The sequence below is a fragment of the Pestalotiopsis fici genome (assembly GCF_000516985.1).
Source record: "Pestalotiopsis fici W106-1 unplaced genomic scaffold PFICI_Scf_1, whole genome shotgun sequence".
Lineage (NCBI taxonomy): Eukaryota > Fungi > Ascomycota > Sordariomycetes > Amphisphaeriales > Sporocadaceae > Pestalotiopsis > Pestalotiopsis fici.
In genome coordinates this window covers 4,221,192-4,248,988 of record NW_006917091.1, presented here as the reverse complement: position 1 = coordinate 4,248,988, position 27,797 = coordinate 4,221,192, and the positions used below count along the sequence as shown (strand labels likewise).

At 37.9% G+C, this 27,797-nt stretch overlaps 3 protein-coding genes across 3 annotated transcripts; all 3 read left to right on the top strand.

Annotated features, from left to right (window-relative positions):
• Positions 1-3,553: 3,553 nt before the first annotated feature.
• On the top strand, positions 3,554-3,934 carry PFICI_01287 (uncharacterized protein; the record flags this gene model as incomplete). The annotated part of the gene is made up of 1 exon (XM_007829868.1): positions 3,554-3,934. One exon carries the CDS (start codon positions 3,554-3,556, stop codon positions 3,932-3,934), a length of 381 nt encoding a protein of 126 aa, XP_007828059.1.
• Positions 3,935-4,048: 114 nt separating this feature from the next.
• Positions 4,049-4,753, top strand: PFICI_01286 (uncharacterized protein; the record flags this gene model as incomplete). Its single annotated transcript, XM_007829867.1, has 2 exons — positions 4,049-4,178; positions 4,227-4,753. 2 exons carry the CDS (start codon positions 4,049-4,051, stop codon positions 4,751-4,753), a joined length of 657 nt encoding a protein of 218 aa, XP_007828058.1.
• Positions 4,754-11,819: 7,066 nt separating this feature from the next.
• On the top strand, positions 11,820-14,646 carry PFICI_01285 (uncharacterized protein; the record flags this gene model as incomplete). The annotated part of the gene is made up of 3 exons (XM_007829866.1): positions 11,820-12,167; positions 12,226-14,027; positions 14,076-14,646. 3 exons carry the CDS (start codon positions 11,820-11,822, stop codon positions 14,644-14,646), a joined length of 2,721 nt encoding a protein of 906 aa, XP_007828057.1.
• Between the last annotated feature and the right edge of the window lie 13,151 nt (positions 14,647-27,797).

Below are 27,797 nucleotides of genomic sequence, written 5' to 3'. Positions count from 1 at the left end.
CGACACAAAATCATCCCAAGTGGCCCGGGTCAGGTGGGGCATCGTGTCACCTGGGCCCCAAGCCAAAGTACTACACAGTGCTAACTATACACTTCGGTCTTACCCTGAGTAAAACGCGCAAACCATTCGAGATCACACAGGTTTCTGTCGGCGATGATTTGCTGTTGCACTTTTGCGCCATAGGAACATGTCTTTGCACCTCGATTTACCGCTTAGCGGAGACCTTTAACGAGGATTAAGCTAAAAAGCTGATCCCTGCTCTAAATTCGCACTTATAATATTTGGTTGCCCTTTTGGGTTAATCTAGATTTTTTTGCCGCGACGTGTAATATTGTATTATCTTTAGCAATTAGCGGATAAATAAGGTTTTTTTTATTAAATTTATTAATTTTGCGCCTGTCGACCAGGTATATAAGCGATTCCGAGGAGATATTAACGGTTTTTGGATTATTTTTAACGATAACTTTGTTTACGCCGAGCTACGGCGGCGATTTGCCTGCGTCGTAATATTTTTCCGGTTTAAATTAAATATTTAAGCGTCCGTGCCTATTTTTATCGCAAATATCTTTTTAAGATAACTTAATTATATTAATATTCGCAATTTTAAGAGAAAATATATATAGCTCGCTCGCAAATTCGGTGGTTTCGGGGCGATTTTTTAGTTCCCGCTAGAAATCCCGCATTCGACGTAAATAAATATATTTTTAAAAAGAAAATAAATACTTAATATTATATAAATATAAAAGATATTTAAATATAAATAACGAGCAGCTATTTAGCTATTTTTTTTTATAATTTAAATATTATATAGGGTTTATATAACGCTTAATTTTTGGTTAATTATACGGTTAATTACATCGTATAATATATTATTTTTTTAAATTGCTTTATTTATAATTATTAGATTTTTCCCTTTAATTATTATATTATAATTTTATTACCGATTATGCTAATATTTTTCCGGGCTCGGATTAGCTTTTGCTCCTGCTTTATGCGCTCGATAGCTTTAAAATTCCCACCGTTTTATTTAGAAGCATCCGCCTTTCCTAGCATCGGTGGAATATTTATAAAAAAATAAAGAATATCGATACGGTAGACTTTAGTTTTCTAAATAACGTAATAAACTTTTTCTTAGATAAGATAATATTTTCCTTAATGGCATTTAGCCCTTATATTATAACGCATATTTTAAAGGATAGCACGGTCGCTTAATTTTTACGTCCGGATTTTAGATTATTTTTTTCCTAAATCGTGACCCCGGAAATTATAAATAAGCTAAAATCGGTAGCGTTAAAGCTATTATACTTTGCTTGCTTATTATATTATAAAAATAATATAAATTAATATAACCTAGTTATTATATCTTTAATTTTTTTTTCACGCTTATTTGGCAGGTTTATCCTATTTAAAAATATAATTCAGACGATATTAAATAACGCTATTAAAATATATAAAATATTAAATTCGGATAAGTCTTAAATTTTTAAGGTAATTCTCTATTTTGCCGAAAAAAACTCGGTCGCTATTTAGCGTAGGGTTATAAAATAGGTTAAAGCATTTATGCGAAAATCGATATTATATTATTTCTAGGCTTTTGTCATATTTTTTTAAAGCATATTATATCGTAATAATAGAAATTCCGTTAAATCCGAGGCGTAAATACGCAAATTTTTGTGGCGTGCCCCGTAGCCAGCTATACGCCGCGATTATATATTTTAAAAGCGCTTTTATATTTCTTAAATCGAAAATAAAATTAAATGCTTTAATAATAATATACTTTTTATTATTTATAAATAAAAAGCTAAATTACTTTTATTTATTTTTAAAAACGAAGTAATATTTAGATTTTAAAGCATAACGGTAAGGTTTTTTTAGTTTATCGGAGACTTTAATATAGCTAGGGCGTTTTTTAAATAATTTATAGCGTTAGGTTTATTTAAGCCTATACGTAATATTTTACGATGCTTTTTAGTCGCTAAACTCGCGGATATATATTATAAAATAAAAAAATACGTAAAAGCTCTCGAAATGCTCGAGCCAGAATTTAATAGCGCTAATAAACCGGGACGAATACGCCGTGATTTCCGACGTTTATTATTAGTGTCCGTAAAAAGCAATATCGGATTTAAAAAACTTATTACGGCGCAATCGGTATTAAAAAAATTACGGAATTATAAATTTTAAAAATTGGATAATATTTACGACTAATAATTATATATGCGTATAATTTTTGCCGTAGCCTATATCGTTTATTTAGGGATTAACCGCGAAAAAGCGGCGCACTAATAAACGTTAGCGCTTTAAAAGGTATAAAATATAAATATGCTTAAATTTACTACCGGGTTTACGGCGGCTATAATATATTTATCCCTGGCTTACGCTTAGTTTACCGCTAGTAACGGGTACGGTAGCTAATAGTTTTAGGAATTTGGATTAAAGATTTTAAAATATAAAAAATATGAATTCTAGCTATTTGTTATTCTTATAATTTGGCTATATAAAATCGCCGAAGAGGTTTATAAAATAAAGGGCTGGTCGGTTAGCATAATGCTTCCCGGCAGCACGCGCATTATTACGAGGCCATGATCTTTAAGAATCCCGCCTATGACCAGTTAGTTATTTATCCACTTGTTAAATGAATGATACGATTGATTGAATTTGATCGTATCCATCATATGCGGTTGGTAACAATTTCTTCTTGTCCTGTGTTTATCTGCAGTTAGAGATCTGGACCGTAAAATTGGATTTGATATAGCGCCGTGTCGTCGTCTTCTCTCGATTTGTATCAATAACATTCGGCGCCGCTTACATATCTTCAATGCTAACCATTATCCCGTATAACCTTTCATCAGATATGCGTCTCCTCGTGGTCTGCGTTACATATATTTGATAACGTGACGAGGTTGTAATGCTGACCACAGCTGCCGTACCTAGGTCGCCAGACTTCTTCATACTTGTAATATTTCTGAGTCAACGAGCCTCTCCTATCAAGACAAATCTGACGCTGTTGATCGAGGCGCTCGATCAACTTTCGTATCAAAGCTGACGCAATTAATTCTGGACAGTCTTCAGAAAGTCTTGGGAGCAGTCATCCTCCACCAGCTTTGCCATTACGCACGACAGTACCTGAGATGCTATCGAGCTCTTCATTGATGATGCTGAGATTATGAACATACTTTTATGCATCATGCACAGTAAGTTCACTACGATTTCCGCAAACAGAATTCAGCTACTTGGCTGCAATACAGCTACGTTCGTCGTCTAGTGACACTATGTTGATTATAATTTCAGTGTTTTAGTAATCCTCGGTCATCTATTTGGGCTTGCATTAGAGAAACTATTTCGAAATTTATATCAATTGGCAGAAGCTGACCAACTCCCGCCCGCCCCCCCTTCCTCTAGTGGCTCAAAGCGGGGTCACTACCCCACCCAGATCCATCCTCTCCCGTCCTCCCCCATCCTCACCTTCTAACGCATAAGCAATTGATACTTTCGACCCTTTCCGTTGCAGTCTTTCACAGCAGCTTAGTGCCCTCTTCTTATCTCCTGCAAAATGCCGAAAGGAGGAACTGTAAAATGGCCTAGCATTTGTCCATATTGCGCCGCACGAGTCGAAAAGGTAGGCAAAAACAACTGGGGTCGGCATATTCAACGCCATACGCAAAAAGCGAAACAAGAACTCGAGTTAGAAGGTCTCATGGAGGAGGTCCTCGACATATTACAGGGACCGTTGGCGCCCTTAACGGCGGCGTTTCGATCTGCGATCCGTCGATCAGAAGGACTCACAACCCTTCCAGCACCGGAAGCTGCTCGTTCGCGGCAAGATCTCTACCAGAATGCCCCTGCCATCTACCCCGCGAGCGAATGTTGGGCCAAGAAGCCTGCCTACGACGACCAGCTCAACGAACTTGTTCATGAGTTCGACACAAGATAAACAAAAGTCTATGTTCGGGGCAGGCCACATGTTCCTTGCGAGGATGCGCCTTTCATCAAGGTCTTGCAACAGCTTCGAGATCCAGATGCTTCATCGACTTACTATGCTACCAATATGAGTACTTCCGTCGCCCAGATGAGGATGCCGGAGAGGTTCATCGGGACGCATCCATACTATATGGACAATGACATCTTGACTAGCATTAACGTCACGCCTAAGTACACATTCGTCGATTTGCATATTGGTAAGGAAACGTCCCATGGAGCTAGACCATCAACTAATTTATCTCCAGACCACGGCAAGCATGTCGTGACGACATCGCACGGCGGCTGCGTCAAGCTTTGGGCAACATACCCTCTAACCGACGAGAATCGTCGATTATATGCTAAGGAATGCGCTCAAAACGATATTTTCATCCGGCTTCACGACAAGCTTGAGAGAGGAGTCTTTCTGATCACGACTGACGGCGTGGCCATCAAGCTGCCACCGGGTTGCCTGCACGCGACGTTGACTTTGCGCGGTGGCGTCGTGCCAGGTTTTGAATATACAACAGCCTCTTGTCTGGGAGTATCGGCAGCCGTGTGGGATCTCCACTCTGCTGCGTTCAAGATGGGAAGGGACGGGGATATACCGCTTTTTGAAGCGCTGATCATGGCATTGCGCTCGGATCACCAAGACATTAGAACAGAAGCCTTTCAAACTCTGTGTCCAAGGTGGAAGACTCTTGGCAAGTGCAAATGTACTGAATTGTCTAAGCTCAAGAAATTGTGTGGTCTGAGTTGCCACCATTGTGGGAAAGCTTGGAAGGTTCACGCCTGATATGTCGTGAGCAGAAACGCAGACTCGATGATTAGTAGCAAATTGCAAAGTGCATTTAAGAGTCGTGCTAGATATAGTTAGTACCTTAATGAGTTACTTACATTATTCACAGCCATGCACCGGGTGTAGATTGGTACGGCGTTACTCAGTAGCGATTACGAAGCTGACAAAATGCACCGCCTCGTAGTAGTAGACATTGTAATGATACCGAGTATTGGACTTCGGGCTGCATAGTGAGGCTAGAACTAAGCAACCGCTACGGCACTATGCTGATATTTGCAGCTCCTAGCCGAGACCAAAGCCTCAAATTCCGGAGAAGACACTTTGATTGCTTCGAACATTTGTTCTTTGGCGCAAACTTCATATCCAGCTTGTTCCGCTTGTTCTCAACATTTTCTAAGAACTAAGTACTCGATATTCGACAACAGCCCAATGCTAGTACCCCATAGTCAATTGTGCAATGTACCCTGTTCAAATAGTGTCGGGTCCGTGAAGTCTTCTTGCCCTGGTTGTACCTTGTCCGGTCGTACTGCATCTCGTCCAGCTTGACTGCCTCTTTTAACAAGGTGATGAATAACTCGGTCTCAGCCTTGTGGTGCTGAGCAAGCGAGCAACTGGCACCAAGCCGAAATATGCGTCTATGTACCCATCTAAACGCTTGCCATATCCCGGCATGGAACTGAACACAATTCCAAGTATGATTCGTGCACACAAATGTAGTTCTGAGACAATAGTCTCCTTAAGCTCGTAAATATAGGAAGGATGCAAGCAACGGGAGACGTGTGGAAGACCCGCCGTCACTTTGCCGGATTGCTAGCACTAGTTGTACTGTATAGCTTAGCTACACACTGACGAAAGCATAGCCAATTTCTGAATCAAATACATGATCCCAACACCTTTTACTTAGCTTATTTGAGTGGGCAATAGCCTTTTGTCATTTTTCCATGCCCGCATCGGTCATTGAACGTCCGGACTTTGTCCTCACATGCACTAGACCCGGACAGCCATGGTCGCATACATGTTGGTGCTTTTGTGTCCCTTCGTTTGTCTTTGTCTCTACACTTGGTCCAATGTCTTGTTCTATGGTGGTAGTCCTGGATATGTCCTGGCTCAGCTGTCAGCGAAAATTTGGGAGGAGGAGTATTTCTAGGCATTGGCAACAGCCAAGTACTAACCTGTCTATCACCTGGTGCTGGTGACATGACTCATGAGTCAGGTGTTCCCATGACCATATTGTATTTGTCTACCGGCGATGCATCGGCTACTTCGATGACACCAGGATCCGAAAGGCTAGCCGGGACGTTCCATATCGAGACTTCAAAGCTCGTCCGCGTGGTGGCAGCTGCACACTTGTGAGTCTCCAACCTATATCATGCTCTTTCAATGCTTTCAGCATGTATGGTCGATACGCTGTGGTAAGTACATTTAGTCTAATTCATTGGAGAGAGCATGTCGCGTGAGTGGAAGTTCTTCAGCCAATGCTGGCAGTGTCATGGAGGCGCGGGATCCGTCCACCATCGTCGCCTGTGCTGCCATTTCGTTGCAATAGTCATGTCCCCGCAGTTTGGTGCATTCAACCACGAGAGTCAGGGGAGCTCCACGACATGTATGCAATTTCGAAAGAGAATCCTTGTTGTCCGAAGGACAGAAGAGTATTCATGGCACAGAAGAGTATCCCAGCGTCTACAGACTGTTGAGCACAGCCTCAAAACCTAGAGCCTGGGATAAATCTGCTACAGTACCTCGAAGGCCTGAGAGGCCCTAGTATTGATAAGCGTGGGACCAATATGGTCACATTTTCAAGACCACAATCCATAATTTAGTGCCAGGCCGTCAGGTATTGAAGGCCAATCCGCTTGAAAATATTCAGAGAGCACAAAAAGGCGTGAAGGTCAAGTCGTGACTGACAATAGCAATAGGTACAGTACTGTATTTCCCAGTCACTGATTACTCATCTACAGCCTGACCGTACATGTCCCATCTCTCCCCTTCCGTGTCTGCGAAGGGACCTTCATATTTTCGAGAAGTTGCCACGAACTGTGTGTGGTGCGTGTGCTACATCTTATTACATATCTTCAGCCCGACTTCCTACGGGGAGATGCACAAATGTATCTTCGCCTGGTATATCGAATTGCTCTGCCCTGCCAAACATGCCTCTAACGAACTTATAATGATTTGTTGTCTTTCAGGCTGAAAGCAGGCGTCTAATTCTTGTAGCGTAGCTAGCCGTACAATGAGCACTGCCACATGGCAATCCGAAAATATGACTTGTATCTGTTTTCGCCTTCGTCGCCGTCCTCCCTTTCCACGTGTAAAAAAGAAATAAAATAGAAATTGGCAAACATCATAAAGTCGGATATGCAATGGCGGGGACGCGCTTGCCAACTTGGTTGAAAATTCGAAATATCCCAGAACACATATCAAAGGCATTGTAGTTACCTACTGCATAATATTGAATTTTAGTGCTGAAATTTATAAATCATGCAAGGAAGACGGCCATCTCAAAACTCCTACAGGAACTATCGTTCAGCGCAGGCCCTGAAGTCTGTCATCGGCGATATGGCCCAGCTGTACTATCCTTGACTTGTTCAAGTACGTAACAGGATGACAACTTGGCTTTTGTTACGAAGGCCTGGCAGACATACGTAATCTGACGTAGTATATTGATTCATTATCACAAACCATGCTACTGCACCAGTCGTTGCGGCATCTAGTCATCAATTTGCTTTGATGGGCTTGTTGCCGGCTTTAATGCTCTCCTTCTCGTTGATAGCTATAAGTTGACGCAGGCTACAAATCTTCCTCTCTAGGACGGCTTGCTTCTGCTTATTATTGCTAATAAAGTTCAAGTGGCTGTTTCTCCTGCCCAGAAGTTGAATTCCCTGTCTGAGATTGCATGTCTTCATTGGAGATATCTTCCAATTTCTGACGCTCTTGAGTCAAGGCCTCTGATCGGCCAACAGATTGAGAAGTGTTGGCTGTAACGGCACTGGACCTGAAATCCTCGTTGCTTAGAATCAAAGCCAGAAAATTGTGCTGGCTTGTGTTGCTATCACTCGATAACGATTTCTTAGTCCGCAAGTACGGCTGATATCTTTCGTCGCGTGTGTTGTTCGTACGTGACGCAATAGTTTGAAAAGTACTGTCATGATTATTCCCGTCGGCATTTCTTTTCTTGTGGCGAAACGCAACGGGTCCTCTTATGGCTGTGGAAGCTGTGGAAACCTGAGCAACCGCCAGTATTGGCAGAACGTGATCATCGCTCTCAATATCAGGTAAGTGCGACTGTCCGGCAATCTTATCTGTTTCCAGTTGAGTGGAAGAAACCAATAATGTACAGATTTTCTCATACTGTTTGCATATGATTGGCGTGTCCTCCTTCTAATCGTTGCTTTTGTCTTGGACAGAGGACGATGCGCCTCGTGGAGTTTGAAGTACAAACCTGGAATTTATTTAGTACTTTTCGCTTGAAGTTTAGGGACCTCAAGATTACCACAAGCATTGCAGATTGTATGACCTCCATGATCACGTCGCCACAATGGTGTAATCGTGCTTTTACAATTGTGGCAGATCATTTGGGTCAAATCCTGGATCTGAGACGTTTTCTGGCTCTCTTCAGCACTGTCAGCATCTAGCACATAGCCTTTCGCATGCGCGATCAATGAGGCAGATGAACTTGGGCGCTTCTCAGTGTTCCTCGAGGTAAAGTTGATGAAGACCGGACAACCAACACAATCAGAAACGCCACCAGTCCCATTACACCTTCCTTTACCCTTGCAAGATCCTATTACCGGATCTACTTCATTTGTCTGACTACCGGCGTCTAGTCGAGCTTCTTGGAACAATCTGGTCCGAGATGTCTCCATTATTGTCGACCGACGTTGCTTGAGGTGATGTGGACGCGGTAATTGGCGTCTCTTCAAGTAGAGTCCACAGGCATTACAAGCAGCTGACCGCCTCCATAACGGCGTGCGAGAAGTCCCACAATTACTGTATGGGTTGAATCAGCACATGTCTGGAGAGACTGTACGACGTTTGTTATAGATGTCATAGTTACCTGCACACGGCACAATCCATAAGGATAAGGATAACTATGTGCTCCGCGAAGAAAGCTCTCGCACGACTTTCGGCAAACAGCAACAGAATCACAAGAGGGAATGGTTGCCAAGCTCGTGCGCAGTAACAATGCTCAGGAGCGAGGATCGGGATCTCAGATGACCTCAAAGTGACATCATGAAGTACTATATCGCTACATGTATATCTATCTTTTCTCTGGTTCTTGTCGCTTGAAGAACAAGAACAGAACAAGTTGCCTACTATCAATGACAGAGGTGGTGCCGTTGCCACTGCTCAATGTATTTCCCCGCAAGATCATGGTTGACCACTTCAACGCTCCCTTAGCCCAACCCACCCCTCCTTTTCTTTTCAAGCAGTGCTTTTAAGGCTATGCCTTCTACGGACTAGCAGTACTCCCGCCCTCTCACATTGATACACCCCCTGAAGTCATAAGGCCCTGATAGAATAATGCATACGGGTTCGCTGTATGCACCTTTTCCTACTAATCACAATCGTCAATTACACCACGGTGACTCTGTTTCACATGAGGACAATATGGTTTTCAGCTGTATGGAATCTCGATCTGTCATATCACTTCTGATATGCCTGCATGCAGGGCCTTCCTCTAGACCATCGCTCCGTGGTTTATGGTTACGCCAACACCAATGAGGATACATATTAGATGTGCTACGAGGCCCATTCTCCAATTGATCAGCCGCATGCTATAACCAAAAATAAGTCAGTGAATGTAAAAGACAGAAACGTTCTAGTTATCCAAGCCTTTCCCAACACGGGCAAAAACTTTGCGCCGTGTCCACTGCCGCCAGTGCATGCAAAAACGGAACTGTCGGCGTACGTCGGAACATAAGCGACCTGTGGTAAGACATTAGACAAACAAATGTGCCGAGAATTTACAGGATGTTAGGACTTGCCAGAAAAGAATTATTAAGAGAGTCGGTGTGCCAGCACATTTTGGTAGAATAGAAAGGCATGCCGTCGAACTCTGGTAGAAAAATACATTCAAATTCTCTGATTGAATCCACAGCAGGTTGACTGATTGCATCACAAGCGGAAGATGGGAGCGGGACAGACCATTTGCCAACTTGAGAGAAAGTTGTTCCTTCTGGGGCAAACACGAAATTCGTGAACTGGAAGCATTTGATGTTAGTCGTGTTCAATCGTATCAAAGATAGAGAACTCATACCTTTATCCCACGATACCCAGTCTTGATAAGACCTTCTGAAGTCCGAGGAAATGCATAAATACTCCCGGTGTCTTTACCTTCGAAATTTCGATGCTGGTTTTCCCACGTTAAGACGGGAAAATCCTCCAGTGCATACTTGTTCCGCAGGAACGAGTCTTTCTCGTTGATTTTGAAAGTCACAATGCTGCCCGCGGAGGACTCGAGGTGGTACGAAAATTCTGGAAGCAACTGTGTGGAGAATGACGCGGCTGCTGCAGTCTAGCGAATTTCGGGGTAGATCTGACATGATCGCTTATCAGCTACGACTACAACGTCACTTGGGTGGAAAGTGCCGTCCCGTGTTTTCAAACCGATGGCCCTTTCGCGATCACTTAGATCGCCAAAGACGAATTGTGAATGGCGGAGCCCGTCTCTCTCCAAATTCCCAAGGGTCTCTTTCTCTAATGCCCCAGGTTGTTCCGTTAGTTATACTCTGAGCATCCCGCACCCAACGTATAAGTCTTCACCGTATACTTTGTTGATCTTGAGCCATTCATTGCGACTTTCCAGGGCGAGTCGCTGATAGTGAATTTTTGTGCCGTAGGGCGATCGCAGCTTGCATGTAAGTGAGTTGATAAAGTGACTGTTGGAATATTCATGTTTGACTTACGATTTTGTTGTGATCTACAGATGCAGCAGAGCCCGGTGGGGTTGGTTCTGGGTCGTAACTATTGCTGACGCTATCCTCCTACGACAACAGGCGAGAAACCCGTAATTACTTAGATTGAAGCAACTCGGCTTGTCGTATCCCACACACAGTCATTCTAGCTATTGATTCGCTTTGGACACGTGTAATGCATGTGCCGTGATGGCGGTCCTCAGTCTGCATCATGTTGCCTAATTGGTGACATGGAGCCACAGCGGCAAGCAAGCGCCCTCAGCCTTACCAGTGAATTAGCACGTAGATGTTACTGTGACGAATCCATTCACCGATAAAGCTACACGACAGCGGTTTCTTTTTTGCCTAAAGTGGCTATGTCTTCAATAGACTAGGCATGGTGAAGAGAAAAAAGAATTTCATGGCGAAGCCAGGGTGAATGAGCGGGGTTACGAATGGATCGAGTACCCTTCTTCCACTACGGGCCGGATGGCAATCTTTTCTGCTACCGTTGCTGCATATCACTGTTCAGTTGCATCAACGACCAACCAGTCTAAAAGCTTTTTAAGTGCGTTGGCATAGGCTCCAGACGGTGTATATGTCGACTCCGCTGTCACAGCATGGCATATTACCACTGCACGAATATGGCATAAAGAGCATGCTCGTAATCATCAGGGAACGATTACGAGCTGGGACCTCTATGCCCACAGATAGATGGGACAGTGTATACAGTATCTGCCCTTACATCTGCTGTCTACCCATGACTAACTTAAGCTTCTCAATAACACTGCTTGCCTCATTCAGTATAGGGCCGTCGCTTTAAGCAGTGCCAGGGTGAGCCATCTGTCTGCTGGCAGATCTGCCGCAGATCTGCTAACAGATCAGATGGCAGACAGATGCGATTTTAGGCCACCCAGCAGACGCAGATTCTGATCTTTTGGGGTGCCAGCAGATCAGACGCAGATACGATCTGGGATCAGCAGACAGATGGCAGATCTGCGCAGATCTGCTAGTGCCAAGATCGTGACCCTTGCTGCCGCCCCTGGCCCAGGCACCGATGCTAGCCAATACTATGACTCCAGGTGGGTTTTGTGTGGAAACGAACCCTAAAACTTTTTTATCAGCCAACCTGGGAGTCTGACCTGAAGCTACAAGAGCTCAACACTAAAATGGATTCACCCACGCCTTCAGTAACACCTTCTTCACCTACTTCGTCTGTTGCATCGACGCCAACACCACTCAACCATGAGCCTGAATCGTTCCCTGATTATTCTATTTGGACACCAGATCGCTTTGCAGCTTTTCCAGGCCTAGGACTATACCATGAGCCTAAGAAAGAACTCAAATGGTGGAAGTATGGTTTTCGACTCAAGGACCCCCAACGGCCGTTGAAGCTACAGCAGATCTGGGTGTGCGAGGCGTGTCTTCTTGTAAAAAAGAAAACCGCATTCGTGGCCAGTGGCAGTAGATCTATAGAGAAGCATCTCAAAGAAAATCACAGGGTGGCAGAAAAGGGGGTAAGTTGCAAGGCAAACAGACTTAGATCTGCAAGCTTACACCACAAATCCCACCTAGAAGAATGCACCTACGTCTACGCCGTCTTCACAACGTACGCTTGACTCCATGGTCGACTTTTCACAACCACAGCAGCAGGCACTCCACGGGCAGCTCGCGATTCGCTTTAATAAGGCGCTGAATAACCTTTTGATTTTGGACTGGCTTTGTTGTTCAAATTTGCCGTTCAGGATCGTAGACAACTCTCGCTGGCGCCGTCAACAGCTGTACAACAACCCGATACTAAACGAGCAAGACCTACCACATTCGAAGACCATCGTCCGCTTACTCCTGGCCGAGTACAAGCGAGCAGTACCCCAGATCAAGAGCTTTCTACGAACGGCACGTAGTCAAATCCATCTTACTTTTGATGGCTGGACCTCGAGAAAGTTTGTCTCGTTTATTGGAGTGCATGCTCATTTTGTGGACAAAGACTTCAGGAAATGGACCATATTATTAGGTCTTCCTGCCCTGATCAAGCGTCACACGGGGTCTGACGTCGCTGACGAGGTTCTAGCGGTAATCCGCTTCTTCGAGATCGAGGATTTGATAGGCTACTGCACCTTGGATAACGAGTCGAAGAACAAGACGACTATGGCAAAGATTGGTGAAGAACTTGGTTTCGATGGTGTTGATCGGCAGATAAGCTGTGCTCCGCACGCCTTGCAACTCGCCGTTCGTGCCTTGCTTTATGGAGATGGGTGTAAACGGCTGCCGCTTGATCAAGTATTGGAAACCTGGCTTCAGGAAGAATTTGCTGATGAGCGTCAAGAAAACGACGCTTTGGAGCGTGCTTTTGGCGCTGTGGCCGTGAATCTGGAGGAAGAGGAGCAGGAGGAGGAAGAGGAAAACGACAATAATCTTAATCAGCAGGATTTAACTAGCGAAGATGGTAACGGTAACGATTCTTCGGATACTGGCAGTTTTTCCGACGGTAGCGAGTCTGATGTTGAAGACGAGGCTGGGGTATCTGAAGCTGAAGTTGAAGCTTTAACCAGCGCTTTTGATTACCTTACGCCAAACCAGATCACCACCAAGACCATGACAAAGTACCACAAGAATGGCCCGTTTGGCAAGCTTCACAATCATGGCAACTGCTTTCACAAAAGTAGTCAGCTCGTCGGCGCCCTCCGCCAGATTCAGCGCGATCTCGACCCTCAAGCAACAGTCAAGGAATGGATCCAAAATAATGCAACGCGGTGGCAAAGCGACGAGGCCATGGCGGCGCGCGCCTTGGAGCTGAAGCAGGTAATCAACCGGCTGCATCAGAATTTGACAGATCACTGGGAAGGTGCTGGGTCGAAGCAGGGTGATAAGCCACCAATCCTTGAATTTAGATTGGGTCCCCAGGATTGGCGAGTGGTTGAAGCAATTCAGAAAATCCTCCAGCCATTCAAAGTCGCTTCGAAAAAGCTTCAGGGCAACGGACCTGCTGGTGCGCTTGATCAGTATTTTCCGCAGATGGAATACCTACTTCTTCATCTGGAGGACTGCGCTGCTGGCAACTGCTATTCTGAGAGGATTGATCCTGAAAACCCTGCTGGAGATCCCATCCCAGAGAACGTAAAGCTGTTCGCGAATCTGAGTAACCAGCAACGCCGCTTCTTAAAGGCTTACATCAAGGTAGGCCTTTGGAAACTACAACATTACTATGACAAGCTTGTCAACTTGGCCTATGCTGCCGCCGTAGTCTTCAACCCCAATATGAAGATGGCTGGATTGCAAGGCATTTTTGATGCTGAGCCTCAGCGGCAACAGCAATCTTGGCGAGACCACTACCTTGGCCAGTTGAGGACGAGATGGACTGAGAACTATAAGACTCGGTAAGCTGCGGTGGTGACCAATCTTCGTTCCAGCTAATCCTCTCCCAGACCGTCGTCTAGCTCCGATGCACCAACCCCTGCCAACCAACAGCCAGTACTCACAATGCTTCAACGCCGGAAGCGATTTTACCAAGCCGACGCCGCCAGCGAGGTCCCTGATTCACAAGGAACACAAGACACGCAGCAAACGGCTAAGAGGAGGAAAGGTAAAAAGGCAACGCCAATTAGACTTGAAGATACGCCAGACGACGAGCTTGAACAATACCTGGCAGCGCCTATCAACGACCTATCGGCCTACTTCGACGACCCAGTGGGCTGGTGGCGGGACGTTTGCGCCAGGCGTTTCCCAACGTTATCCTATATGGCAGTGGACTACCTTTCCATCCCTTCAGCCCAAGCAGAAACTGAGCGCCAATTCAACAGCGTGGGTGAAATGGTATCAGCCAAAAGAACTCACCTTGCTCGTCACGTTATTGGCGCAAGCCAATCTATCAGGTCTTGGAGTAAAGTGGGCGTGTATAAGCCTGAATTACCGCTTGATCTGCTAGATAAGCTACCGAATACGGCATTGGATTACGATACTACACGTGAGCTGGTTGACTGGGCGCGACGGCGCTGATATGGGTGTGAGTCGGTTTGCTTGCTATATATAGATACAACAGATCTGCGGCAGATCTGCTGGCAGATCTGCTATCTGCCAAGTATCTGCTATCTGCCAAGTATCTGATCTGCCAGATCATCACCCAGCAGATATCTGCATCTGTTGCCAAGGGACTCAGCAGACAGATGGGCCATCTGCTTCTGCTTCTGCTGGAAAATCCCAGCAGATCAGACAGATGGCTCACTCTGGTCGGCACACGGTCATAAGACCCACATTTACGAAATCGCATATCGCGTATCATTGCTTTTCGTCTAGTTTCGATACAAGGGCACTATTGAATATCGATATACGTACATAATTCACAATCGTGATCTTTGCTTCGACTTACTTGCTTCCATATCCCCTTTCTTTCTCTATTTGCTTGTTCTGTTGTCTATTTACTTAAGTTCCTATAGCAATAATTATTCTAGCTTTATCTCCTTCGATTTTAAGCAATTGTTTTTTATAATTATAACCCATTTAAAGCAAACGAAATAATTCTTTAAATTAAACGTCATGGCTATGCGGCCCCCGCGGCTGCGCGTCTGGCGTATTTTTATCGCTTTTATTATTGCTTTCTTTTTTTATTTAACTCTTTAAGGCGTAGCTAGGATAAGGAAGGAGCGTATAGAAATTAATATTTTCCGAGCTAGTTAACTTTTATCGGTATAAAAATATATTCGGTCTCCGAGAGTGCACGAATATTAGCATAAATTTTGCGATTATTTGCGTAATATAATACCGTTAATTAGTTTAGTAGTGTTAATCGGGGGCGCTAGCAATAAAGATTAGACCTTCGACTTTAACGAGAATCCAAATTATTAGCGACTCGATATTACCCGGCTTTTAAAGGAGGCTATTAATTGCCTAAAAAGCAGCTATAAGTCTTATTTCGATATTATTAATACGCTCGCGTTTACTTTGCTATATTAACGGGGAATTAGGGGAGTCGTTATAACGATAAGCGGGAAGTATTTTAAAGTGGTTATATTCTTTTTGCGTATATTGCGACGAGCAGGCTCGAGGTTGCTAATTATGGTATTTTTCGATACCCTTAAAAATTACGACGAGCGTGTTTGCGACGAATTATTTCCATTTATAAGCGCCTAATACGTTATTTTATCCGAGCTTTTCGATATCGCGACCCTTTTTATCGAATAAAAAAATATTAATTTAGGGTTTTTATATTATTTTTCTCCCCTTTTTAAAAGATATTTTTCTTAAACGCAAACGCATTTCCGGCGCATAATCCGGATTTGCTTTTTGCGTTTTAGCTATATACGTTTACGGGTATAATTATTTAGCCCGACTTTTAGGCTAATATTATAAGCTATTTAGCCTACGATATCGCAAATATATCGGTGCTTTATTTAGCCGAAAAAAAAAGCTTAAAATCTAATATCATATTTTACGATAAATTGCGGTATACGCGCGATTTGCTTTTTGCATTATATTATAATTTTTTAGGCCTTTATCTTTATTACCCGATATTAAGTTAAGGCGCCGTTAGCGAGGGCGATAAAGAGATATTTTTTTACGCGGCGCTTGTCGTTAAAGCACTTTTTTACGATATTAAAAGCCGTATGATAATTATAAGGCGTTAGCTAAACGGGACATAGCGATTACCTGGCATAAAGCAGGCAGATCCGAGGAAAGACTAGGAGTTATTTTATGCCCAAGGGATAAAATCCCGCAAAGGATTAGAATTAAACCCGATTAAAAGGAAAAGGCTCGACAACGAGGATATTTTTAATAAAAATATAATTAAGGAAGTTAAGGAAGTGATTGCCCAGCTATTTTTTATTTATAATAATATTACTAAATTTAATATTAAACTGCTTTTATAAGACGGTAATCCTTTATTAGAGAAAAATGCTACCGGAAGCTTATAATGGCTTTAGGGGCCCGCTAAAGCTTTTATAAAGGCTTTCGGTTACGACATTAAAAGGATTATATTAAAAGAGCTTATGTTAACCGGATGCTAATTGCTGACCACTCTTTTTCGGAGCGGTCGACCTTGCTCACGAGGAAACGGCAGCTAAACCGATTAAAGGCGTTAATAAAGTTACCAGAGCGGTAAATACGCTTCATACGACGGCGGCGCGATTTAAGCAGCTTGCTGTGGTTCGCTGGGCACGACAGCGAAAAGGCCTATGCCTTAAAGATATGGCCACAAAGGCAAACAGCGGAAAAAATATCGAGAAACTCGGTGTGCAAACGTAACTACTATAATCGGTAGTGCCCTCCGATAATGGCGCCCCGGTATACGGTGTACGGGAGCTTTAACGTATGATTGCTTCGTATTTTCGTATTTTAGCCCGTTATAATTAATATTAAAATCGTTTTAAAGATTAGTCGTAGGCTTTAAACGATTAGTTAATTATGTAAAATAATCGAAAAACTCCAGTGGATGTATGATATATTAAGAATAAAACTTAAGAGCCCTATAAAAAGAATAGCGATTAATCACGTTGCTTTCGGGACCTCGTAATCTTATCATATTAAAATAGGCCTCAGCCTTATATTTAGCGGAAATAACCCTAAAATGTTTTATATAGGACTTATAGCTAATAATAAAATGTCAGCCTGACTCTTTATGGTTAGGCACCTTCCTAGCATTTTTAAAAGCAGTTTTAGGCAGCAGGCGGTATCCGGAGTTTCGGTATAAAGAATATAGCGACGGAAGCGGGTATATTAATATAATTAAATATCTCCGTTTTCTGCCAAATGTACTTTTTAATCGCTATCCTTATTTAGTGTGGTAAATTATAATTGCCCGCCTAATCGAAAGCAATTAATAGCGCAGCGGATTATAATTAATACTAACACCGGCTAAATTAACCCTAAGCTATATTTAAAAAGCCGGAGCTAAGGCCACAATGACTTCGGTCTGCGGGCGTTTAATCCACCCGCTAAGCAAACGTGGTGCGGGCAAGTCGAATGACTAACCGATAAAGACGCGGCCCATGGCTGTTTACGATTATTCGATCGTACGTTACTTAAATATAAGAATCTAAAATTTAATTGTGTACGTGTTTAAAAAGCAATATAAAAGGTCCTTATAATTGAAAACTGCTATTATAAAGTGTACATAATATCATAATTTTCACAGTGAGATCCGTCTTTAAATTGAAATTAATAGCGGCCGTCTTTTCTCACTTTTTCTTTCCTCCTTACATTAAAATAAGTTTCCTTAACCCATAAGCAATTAAATATAGCAATTAGCTCAAGAGTATTTTTCCTTTTTAACTATTAACATATATTTGCTCTCTTTTAAAAATGCATAGCTAAGGTTAATTAGTTATTTAAAAGCAGCTAGAGAAATATTAATAAAAATTTAATGTAATGAATTATTAGCCTAGAGAAGTCGTTATTTAAAAAACGACTAAAGTGAATAGCTAAAAGCGCTATTTTGCATATTATCGGCATTAGCGAATTATTATTATTTCTAAGGCTGCTATCGTATAATAAGTTTTTAATGCCCTTTATTTCGATGTTAAGGTGCCCCTCCTTTGGCTGTTTATAATCGCGAAGGAGGAAGCGTTTAAAAACGATTACGCGACCCGATCCCATTCCCAAACTCAGGTCGGTCCTTTAAACGATAAGGCGCCTTAGATTTTATTTTTAATCATAATAACACATATACACACATACACACATATACACACATAATTTATTACGCCCGGGTTATTCCCCTAAAAGGCAATTAATTTTATAATATATATCCGTTTTTAAAATTTCCGTCTTAACTCCGTTTTAAGCTTATACGTGAGATTAACCGGTTCCGTATTAATTTATTCTGCTTTATAATATCCTTATATAATATAATTTATAAATAATTAACATATTTTGCTTAAAGTTAACTCCTTTAAATATTATTATAATAATAATGCATATTGCCATAATTATCCTGCTAATTATTATGTGGTTAAAGCGAAGGGTGGGGTAAAGGGTGGGGTGGAGGAATAATCTTTAGTATACGATTTATAATTTCGGATAAGCGAGCCACTAATTTAATGCCTTAATAATAACCAGGACTTTTAATTAATTAGCGGAAAAATAATATCGCATCCGCTAAATATCCCTTTAAATTATGCTAAATCCGTATATTAATTAGATTAATATTTAAATTCGGCCAAAATAATGCTTATATAGCCCGGTTTTGCGGCAAGTTCCTATTAAAGGGAATCTGGTTCTTCCACATGTTTTCGACCGACCCCTCTTTAAGAATCCGGACGCTATTAGGATGCGCGCCGTCGTTAAGCAGCGCCACTAAGACCTGCATATAATCGTAAGGCCGCTTAAAAGCGCCGGCGCCGCCGCTTTAGAAGAGTCGCGCTTTATCCGAGGCTTGAGCCTGTATAGCGTTTATGAGAAGTCGAAGCTATTTTTAGCGGGAATTAGCGAGAAAGATTTATTTTAAGTGGTCCTAAAAATAATAATGCGATCCGTTTAAATTAAGCTCTTATAAATCTTGCATTTTTTTTTCCATATTATTAAATTAATTATTATTTTTATTTAAGGGGTCCTTTTAATAAAGTTATTACGTTAGGAGATTTGTATTAAACTTTTAGCTAAATTATAATTTGCTTTAGCTATTTATTTCAATTAATTTGCCGAATATTAAAGCATAAAAATGCGGCAATTAAAGTCTTTAATAATTGCGATTTTCGTCATTATTAAATTTGTAATTATACGTTAATAAATAATTACGTATAATTGCAAAAATGCAAATATAAAAGGAAATAAAGAATAATATAACCGGCTCTCCCTAATAGCATTATGTGAATGCTAATTAAAGAAATATAAATAAAAAGCATAATGGATGAATAAGAAACAAAAAGGCAGCAATAAAAAAGCAGCGCTAATTTCGTTAAAATCTTTCGTATCCATTAATGAGGATTTCTAATGCGAGAGCGCCCGATCCTACGATTATGCCAGCAACATTCTCTTAACTAACATTAATCCGTCCAAATCTATATATTCTTTATAAACCTACACTTAATCCGTTGCAATATATAACACTTTAATGTAGTTATTTTCGAGTATTTCAACCTTTAGGAATAATTATGGAAATGAAGAATTAAGCGATACACATTTATATGACATTAACGGCGCGGCAAGCTTTTAAAATATACATTCAACTTTTCTTATCACAGTGATGGAGGCGGTTCGTCGAATTATTAATGAATAATTCATTCGGGAAAACCCCTGATTCGGATGGCGAATGATAATGAATGCGTAATGATGATAGCCCCGTGACATTCCATGTGCGGTTTAATTTCGGGTGCGAATCGGATGTGGCTAATATAAACACAAAAAAAGGTATAACCGCAGTTAAAGGGTACAAAATTATAGCGCTAACCTAAAGTGCCAAACCTCCCGCACAGGCTATTGCGGAATTAAAAAGGATTAAAGGCCATTACCGAAAATAGCATTATAAAGAGGGAAAATATATAAATATCGATATAATAAACATTTTCAATTAACGGCTTTACTCGCATATATGTATAAGATCGAAATGATTAAAAAACGTTGTTATTAATAAGTGTCATATTATATATAAATAATATGGAGAGAATTTTCTTTATATTAACGAATTTAAATTATAACACACCTTATAACCACGGCCTTAACTTCGATTTTAATAATACAATTAATTTCCGTGGCTTTTTTAGTAAACGTAATATTAAACCTAATTATATAATATAAAGATAATTAAACCTAAATTATCGTCGCTGCCGCTAAAAAGATACTCTTCGATAATTTGCCGAAAAAGTTGCATTAAACTCTTTACTTTAAGGCTTTTAAAAATTATTAATAAAAACTTTATTATTTATATATCGGATATAAGGATTGCCGGTAACGATAAGAGGATAATATCGCTTTATTTTATCTCCGCGCGAGGCTCGCTTTTTATAATATTTTGGTTTGCCGTAAAGCTTATAAAATCGATTTATTCCTTAAGGTGCGTACGTAAAGCATCCTGGTAAGCATATAGGACGACCCAGTCCGGGCATCCTTCCGGCCCACACCTGCTATTGCATATCGATATCGATTTAGAAAGGCCGCGCAGCTACCGTTTACGGATAGCGCTTATAACGGCGTCGAAAGTTGTATTTGTTAGATAAACCGGTCGTTTATGGCCCGGATTAATAATCCCGGAAATATCGAGGTCTTAGCCTAGAAATTTTTTAAATTAGTTTATAACTTTCCTAACTTTTAATGCGAGGTTAAAAAGCGTGCTTAAAATAAATTTATCGGTAAAAAGATGATAAAAGCAAAATTCCTTTAGCTTAGTTTTAACGCAATTATAATAATTTCTTTTAATATCCGTAGCAAAATAATGCAGTAATTCCTCCGTTATAATTTTATTTGCGGCGAATCGAAAAGGCTGAGTCGGCATAATAAGATATAAATATCTTTATATGCGAGAAGTAGGCTGTTTGTGTTTTTAGTAAGGTACGTATATATACGGTATTATTAATATAGCTTTTGAGCCGAATAAAATGGGCAAATCCAGCTATTTTATTTTTGGTCGTTTTTTGCTTTTTTTAATTAAAAGCACTTTAGGTTTTAACCCGGATATGGAACTTTCCTTTTTTTCCCTGTTTATTAATTATCCGATATCGCTAATTTAAAGATAAAATAAAATAATATAAGCCTTGGATTTAATTAGTTATAAATCGGCATTTACCCTTATATTATAATATATGATATTTTATATGTTTTAAAATTGAATATTCGGAACCGGAATTTAATAAATAGAAATTTATTTGCGGAGCGTTTATATCGAGAAACGTATATTACGGTCTAAAAAGCCAACTTTTTATATTTTTAAAATCGTAAGCCAAAAATATATTCGATTTTAAAATGGCAAATAATTAAAAAGGCTTAAAATAAATCTTTCTTTAATTATTAAAATACCGCAAAACCTATAAATTTTTAGCAGAAAGTCTAATAAATTATTTTTTATTTACGAATATTAATAAATTTAAAGCTATTCGAAATATCGTATAATAATCCACGGTTTTATTTATATTAATTATATAAAATTAAAAAGAAACGACGAAAAATGGCTAAGCATATTTATATTAAATAGTAAAAAGATAAGGCTCGTAAACGGGGTACGTCGCTAAAGAGAAAATATATCGAATTAAATAAATATTGCGGCATATTTACTATTATTGTATATTAGGAACCAACGCATAAACGTATAAAGGTAATTATATATTTGCTTAACGGCTAAACCGCACTAAATTCTAAAAAGCTAATAAGCAAAGGTTTATATTAAGCATAATATAAAAGCATTAATTATTAGATAATTTAAAAATTTATATTACGATGATTTTTAGCAAATTATTTAGAAGAAGCGCCCAGGACTCTTACGCAACTAACTAACCTTTAAAAGGAGGCGTTTAAGTTAAAAATCCTCAATTGTTAATCGAAATATAGCAGCCGAAATAAGGCTATAGCGTATCTCTTAAAGATTAAAGGCGAAGGAGAAGGCAGGTGGTTCCACCGGGGTTACTAGCGATATTTAAGGTTTATTTCCTTAATTATTTTATTTTAACTACCTTAGCTTTATTAAAATAGCCTAAAAAATTTAATTTAAATAAAATTAAAGTTAGCACCGATATAAATCGTTTAACTAGTCTTAAAATTATAAAAACGGAGGATAATGGATTAATAAAACCTTATTATAACTTAATGCAATTACTAAGAGTTAGTTAACGGTCGCGGCTAATATTAGGCAAAGATTATATAACGCATAAGTTTACCGTATAACGATGTATTAAATTACGAAGTCGTAAAAGCAAATTAATAAAGTTGCTTTTAAAACTTATTTTAAAATTTAAAAGGGAGGGAAGCCTAAGCTATAAAAGTATATAGTTACTAAATTATTTTAGAATGGATTTTGAAAAACCCGTTTATTAAATAGAGAAGATTAAATATAAATAAATAAAAAATCTAGTTTTTAGTGCCGTAGTTTATTAATATTGCTTTTGTTTTTATATTTTTCCGAAGCTTATTTATTTTTTGATACGTTTTTTTATTTGTCTCGAAGGTTGTATAATTTTGATTTAAAAATTGAACAGGTTGAAGTCTGCTTTTTATAATAGTTCGCAGGCTATAAGAATTTTTGGCATCGATTATAACGACGTAGGAGTTTGAAGAAGTGGAAGGTGGGTTTATTTATAAGATTTAAAAGATAAATTTCGAACCTCGAGGTTGTCGGGAATTGTTTAGAAAAGAGCCAGCGTTGTATAAATATTATTAGCTATATGTACCCGTTCTCCGATATATGTATTAAATTTAACCTTTTAAGTTATATATTTTATAATAACGATTACGGATACGAGAAAATTATAAATAAACTGCAATTAAACCCGTTAAAACGAAAATTTATTATTAATTAAACGTTTTATAAATATATAAAAAATATTTTATTGGAGATTTTGTGTGGGATTTATAACGATAAATTTTCGTTTTAGATTTTTAGGTATTTATTAATTAAATAATGCGATTTTTAATATTTTTATTATACGAAAAAAGAACAGGGCCTATAATATAATATAAAGAATTTTTACGTGTATAACTGCGATTAACGTAATAATTTGTTTATTGTAATATAGCTTTTTATATAAAGATTAAATGGATATAAATTGTTATAGCACTATTAAGGCTATTATTAGAATTTAACTTTAGTTTTATAATAAATATTAAATGAATTTGCGCAAATCGGAGCTTAAAAAGTGGAAAGAAACACTAAGTTTTGTGCGAAACGACGTTTTTTACCGCGAATATCGGCATTAAAAATTTTATTTAATTATTTCGATGCATTTTTAACTACGTACGATACTAATATAATTTAGTCGAATTCTAACTTAGCCTTATTAGGCGTTTTAAGTTAGAAATTTAATTATACGTTATAATTTACTTTTTATTTTTCTCGAACGCTATATCGCGAGCTTCGAAGCGGCGTGAATTATGGGTATTATATTAATCCGAGTACGGGGAGTAAAAAGTATAATATTAATTATAATGGCCGATTCCTTAAAAATCACGTTAGTTCGTATATTCGACCAGGGATCGAAGCGATTATAACGGCGAATAATTGCCGAGCAATTATTACTAGTAAAACCTTTAGCTATTTTATTATAATTTAATAGCTGCCTTTAGCGCTTATATATAATTAGCAAATATAGCGATTTATTCGCGTATAAATACGTCCCGTATAATATTTTAGTTAGGATACTTTTATAAAATTAAAGGGTTTAATAATCCTTTCGATAATGCTTAAGAAATGCTTTTATATGCTTTTTAATTAGTATTAATATTTTAGGATTAATTTACCTTTATTATAATATATTCGCAAATCGCGGATTTAGGTTATTATATTTAGCAAAATTATAATATAAATTATTATAGCAATATTTTTAATATGGGAATTACGCATATGCGATTTTTACTCGATAAAAACCGAGTAAATAGGATTTTATTATACCTAAGATCTTTTAATCCTTTATATTACGGCCACGAGGCGCTGCTTAATCATGCCTTTTACAACGGGCACGATATAAATATTATCGCTGCTATAATTTTTCCCGTAAATAATTAGCAATTAAAAAATAAATATGCCGCCCTGGGTAAAAGCCTGGTGTTAAGCAAATAAGAGCGAGCTCGGCTATGGAGGGGTTATGGCAAGCATAAGTGGGCTTGGTTTATAATTGTAATATGGCTGATTGGTTTTTATTCCGACGACGCCTTATTGAGTCGGTGACCTTTGATGGTTTTGACCTCTAATTTGTTCCGTTGTGCGGCTTAGATTAATTGAAAAATTTGTCGCTGTAATTTTAGAATTAATGGGATTATGATGTAATTATGGTTAGCGACGCCGGCAAGCGGTCCAATGTTGTTTCTAATTATAATTATTAGCATTTAATTCGAGGCTGCAGATTTTAGGAAAATATATTATGGGACGGAAGTGAGGTGGACCGATGGGTAATAAGGGAAGAAGCTTTTTATAATGCTATTTTAGCCGTATTAATACGTGAGTTTTAAGGTAATAATAGGATAAATTAAATGATTTAATAAACTTTTTTTTTATAAATACTGACGATTAGGTAGGATTTGAAATTTTTGCGCTAGCTAGGCGGGAATTATATAAAAAAATGGCTTAGGCTGCTAGGTATATTAGATTTTATATTTTTTAAGAAGATTCGGAAAAGGTTATTTGATATATTTATTATTAAGCAGCTTTAAGGCAGATAAGTTTTATATATATCCGGCAATTTATTAAGTAGTATTTATATTTAGATTTAAAAAGCGCTTTTTAAGACCTAGCAATAAATCCTAATATATTAGTAAGTGGATAATTATTAATTTATTAACAATATGTTTTAAATTATAAGTTTTTATATAGAGTAGGTTGATATTTTAATATTACGTAGGGCTTGAAGCTATGGATGATACGGCTAGAATTATTTAAAAATTATATTGGGCAAAAGCCGTTTTATGTCGCAAAGGAACGGTTAACGATGATAATTATATAATTTTCGCATTAAGGCAAAATATTTTTAAAACCTGCAAATTTTCCTAGCTTTTATATATTTAAAATATTTTTATTAACGATAAAAAGCCCGAGTTTAATTTGTTTCGGCTAAATTATTTTTTTGTTTTTATAATTTGCAAAAAAGTTTTTTTATTTATTATATTCGTTATATTATTTTATAATTTTCCGCTTATTTTTATAACGGATGGATGGATGGATGGGCACTGTGGTGCGCCATGCCATGCTATGCCATGCTATTAATATAATAGGATACGCAGGCGTATCGGTATACGCCGATATAGCTGGTTTTATTAGGATTATTAATATAATAGTCTTGCCTGCGTAATTATTATTATAATTATATTAGCGTATACCGGTTTATTAACGCAAAAGGATATATATTCGGTTCCTAGGTCGGGGACGAACGACGGTACCGTGCTAATATCGGGTATAAGCGTTTTCGTATAAGCTAATAAAGCGCTATTTTAGCGAAAATAAACGCTATAAATATCCTAGGGATTAAATTATTATATTATAATTAATCCTAATAAGCCGGATATAATACCGTAGCCGATACGCTAACGAATAGCTAGCAAAACCTTTAAATTTCGAGGTCGAGCCTCTGTAAAAAGGGGGATAATTATAACGGATAAATAAATAAATAGGCATTATAATACGCTATATTATGCTATGCTATATTATTAATATAATAAGATACGCAGGCGTATCGGTATACGCCGATATAGCTGGTCTTTTTAGGATTATTAGCATAATGGTCTTGCCTGTGTGACTGTTATTATAATTTTTTTCCTTTTAATTAGATTATATACGTATATAATATATCCCGAAAGGAGAAAGGAAAGGAAAAAAAAAGAATAAAGCTTTAAGGATAATTAAATTAAATAAATAAAAAATATAAAAAATCCGGGAGAATATTTAAAATCCTGTTTTAATAATTTATTACTAAAGCGTAATCCTTTTATTAAGGATATTAATTTATTAATAATATAAGCTTTATTTTTAAGAATTAAAATAATATTTTGCGTAAAATATAATAAAATTATATTATAATATTTATATAAAAAAATTAGCTATATACGCAATTTAATAATTATAAATAGCTTTAAATTATTCGCTATAAATATTTTTGCCGTTTATTTAATATTAAATAAATTATTTTTTAAAAATTATAAAATAAAACGCTATTCGTTATTTTCGCGGGAAATAAAAATAATTTATAGTTTTTTAAGCTTTAATAAAAATTTTAAAAAAATTCGGGAAATAACCCCTCGGCTTAATTCGCGCTGGATTAATATTTATTCGCTTACGAATTAGCTATTATTTAGTTTTTTAATTACGTAAATAAAAATCCTACGGATAAAAGCTAATTTAAATAATTATATAAATAAGCTAAAAAAGCTATAGCTAATACGTTTATAATTTAGTGTTAATATTAATATTTAATATCGCTTTATAATTTCTATAAAATTATAAAATATCGCTAATTTTGCCAGATTTTATTATTATTTTATTTATTTATATTTTTTTTATTTTTTTTAAATAAATATAAATTCGACGGATTTTTAAATAAAGTTTTTACCGAAAAATACCTAAAAAATATATTTTTTTAATAAAAAGCGATATAATACCTTTTATTAAATCGTAAAATTATATTATTTTATTATAAAAAAAGTATTTTTTATTAAATTAATTATTTATACGGTCGGGGTATCCGTATTTATATTGCGTTTTTACGTTACCCCTCCGAGATTTAATATTCTTTAGCTATTTAAAATACCGTTTAGTAATATTAATAAATTTTATAATTTAATTTAAAATTAATTCGAAAAAATTAGTATTATATTTATATATATTAAAAATCCGAGCGTATAACAAAGCTTTGCGTATAATTTCCTTATCCGGAGACCGCTTTTTTAAGCGCAAAATGTTATCGTTTTAAAACCTTAGTCGATAAGCTAATAAAGCAAAGCTGTATAAAACGCTTTTATCGGATATTTTTAATTTAATATTAGTAATACGCTACCCGCGTGAGCTGGTCGAAAGGGGAGTTATTTAAGTAAAGTGCTTTATTATATATAGCTAAAGTTGCCGCCGGCTTATGCTAAAGCGTTTTTTTACGGTCGACGGTTTTAATTTAATTTTAAAAATTATTTTCGCCTTTTCGATTATCGATTACGCTTGGATTAATGATTTTTCGCTTTAGTGGAAGCATTATTATAATGCTTAATATATAATTATTTTATTTTAGCTGCCGACGATATATTTTATATTCCTGGCATAGGGAAAAAGATATATTGCATTTTTTAAATAAAGAGTATAAAAAGGGAATTATGCATTTTATTGATATGAGGTTTTTTTAAAGTTTTTTACGCTTGGTATAACTAATATTTCGGAAGATCCGGCCTTTATCGAAAAAAAGTCGTAATATTCGCTTATTTGCGGGTAAATATTTAGGATATATTAGTTCGATAATTTATATTATATTGTTATCCGTGGCTTTTATGGATATAATATTTCCGCCTAAGATCTTTTTTTAAATTATGTAAATATAATT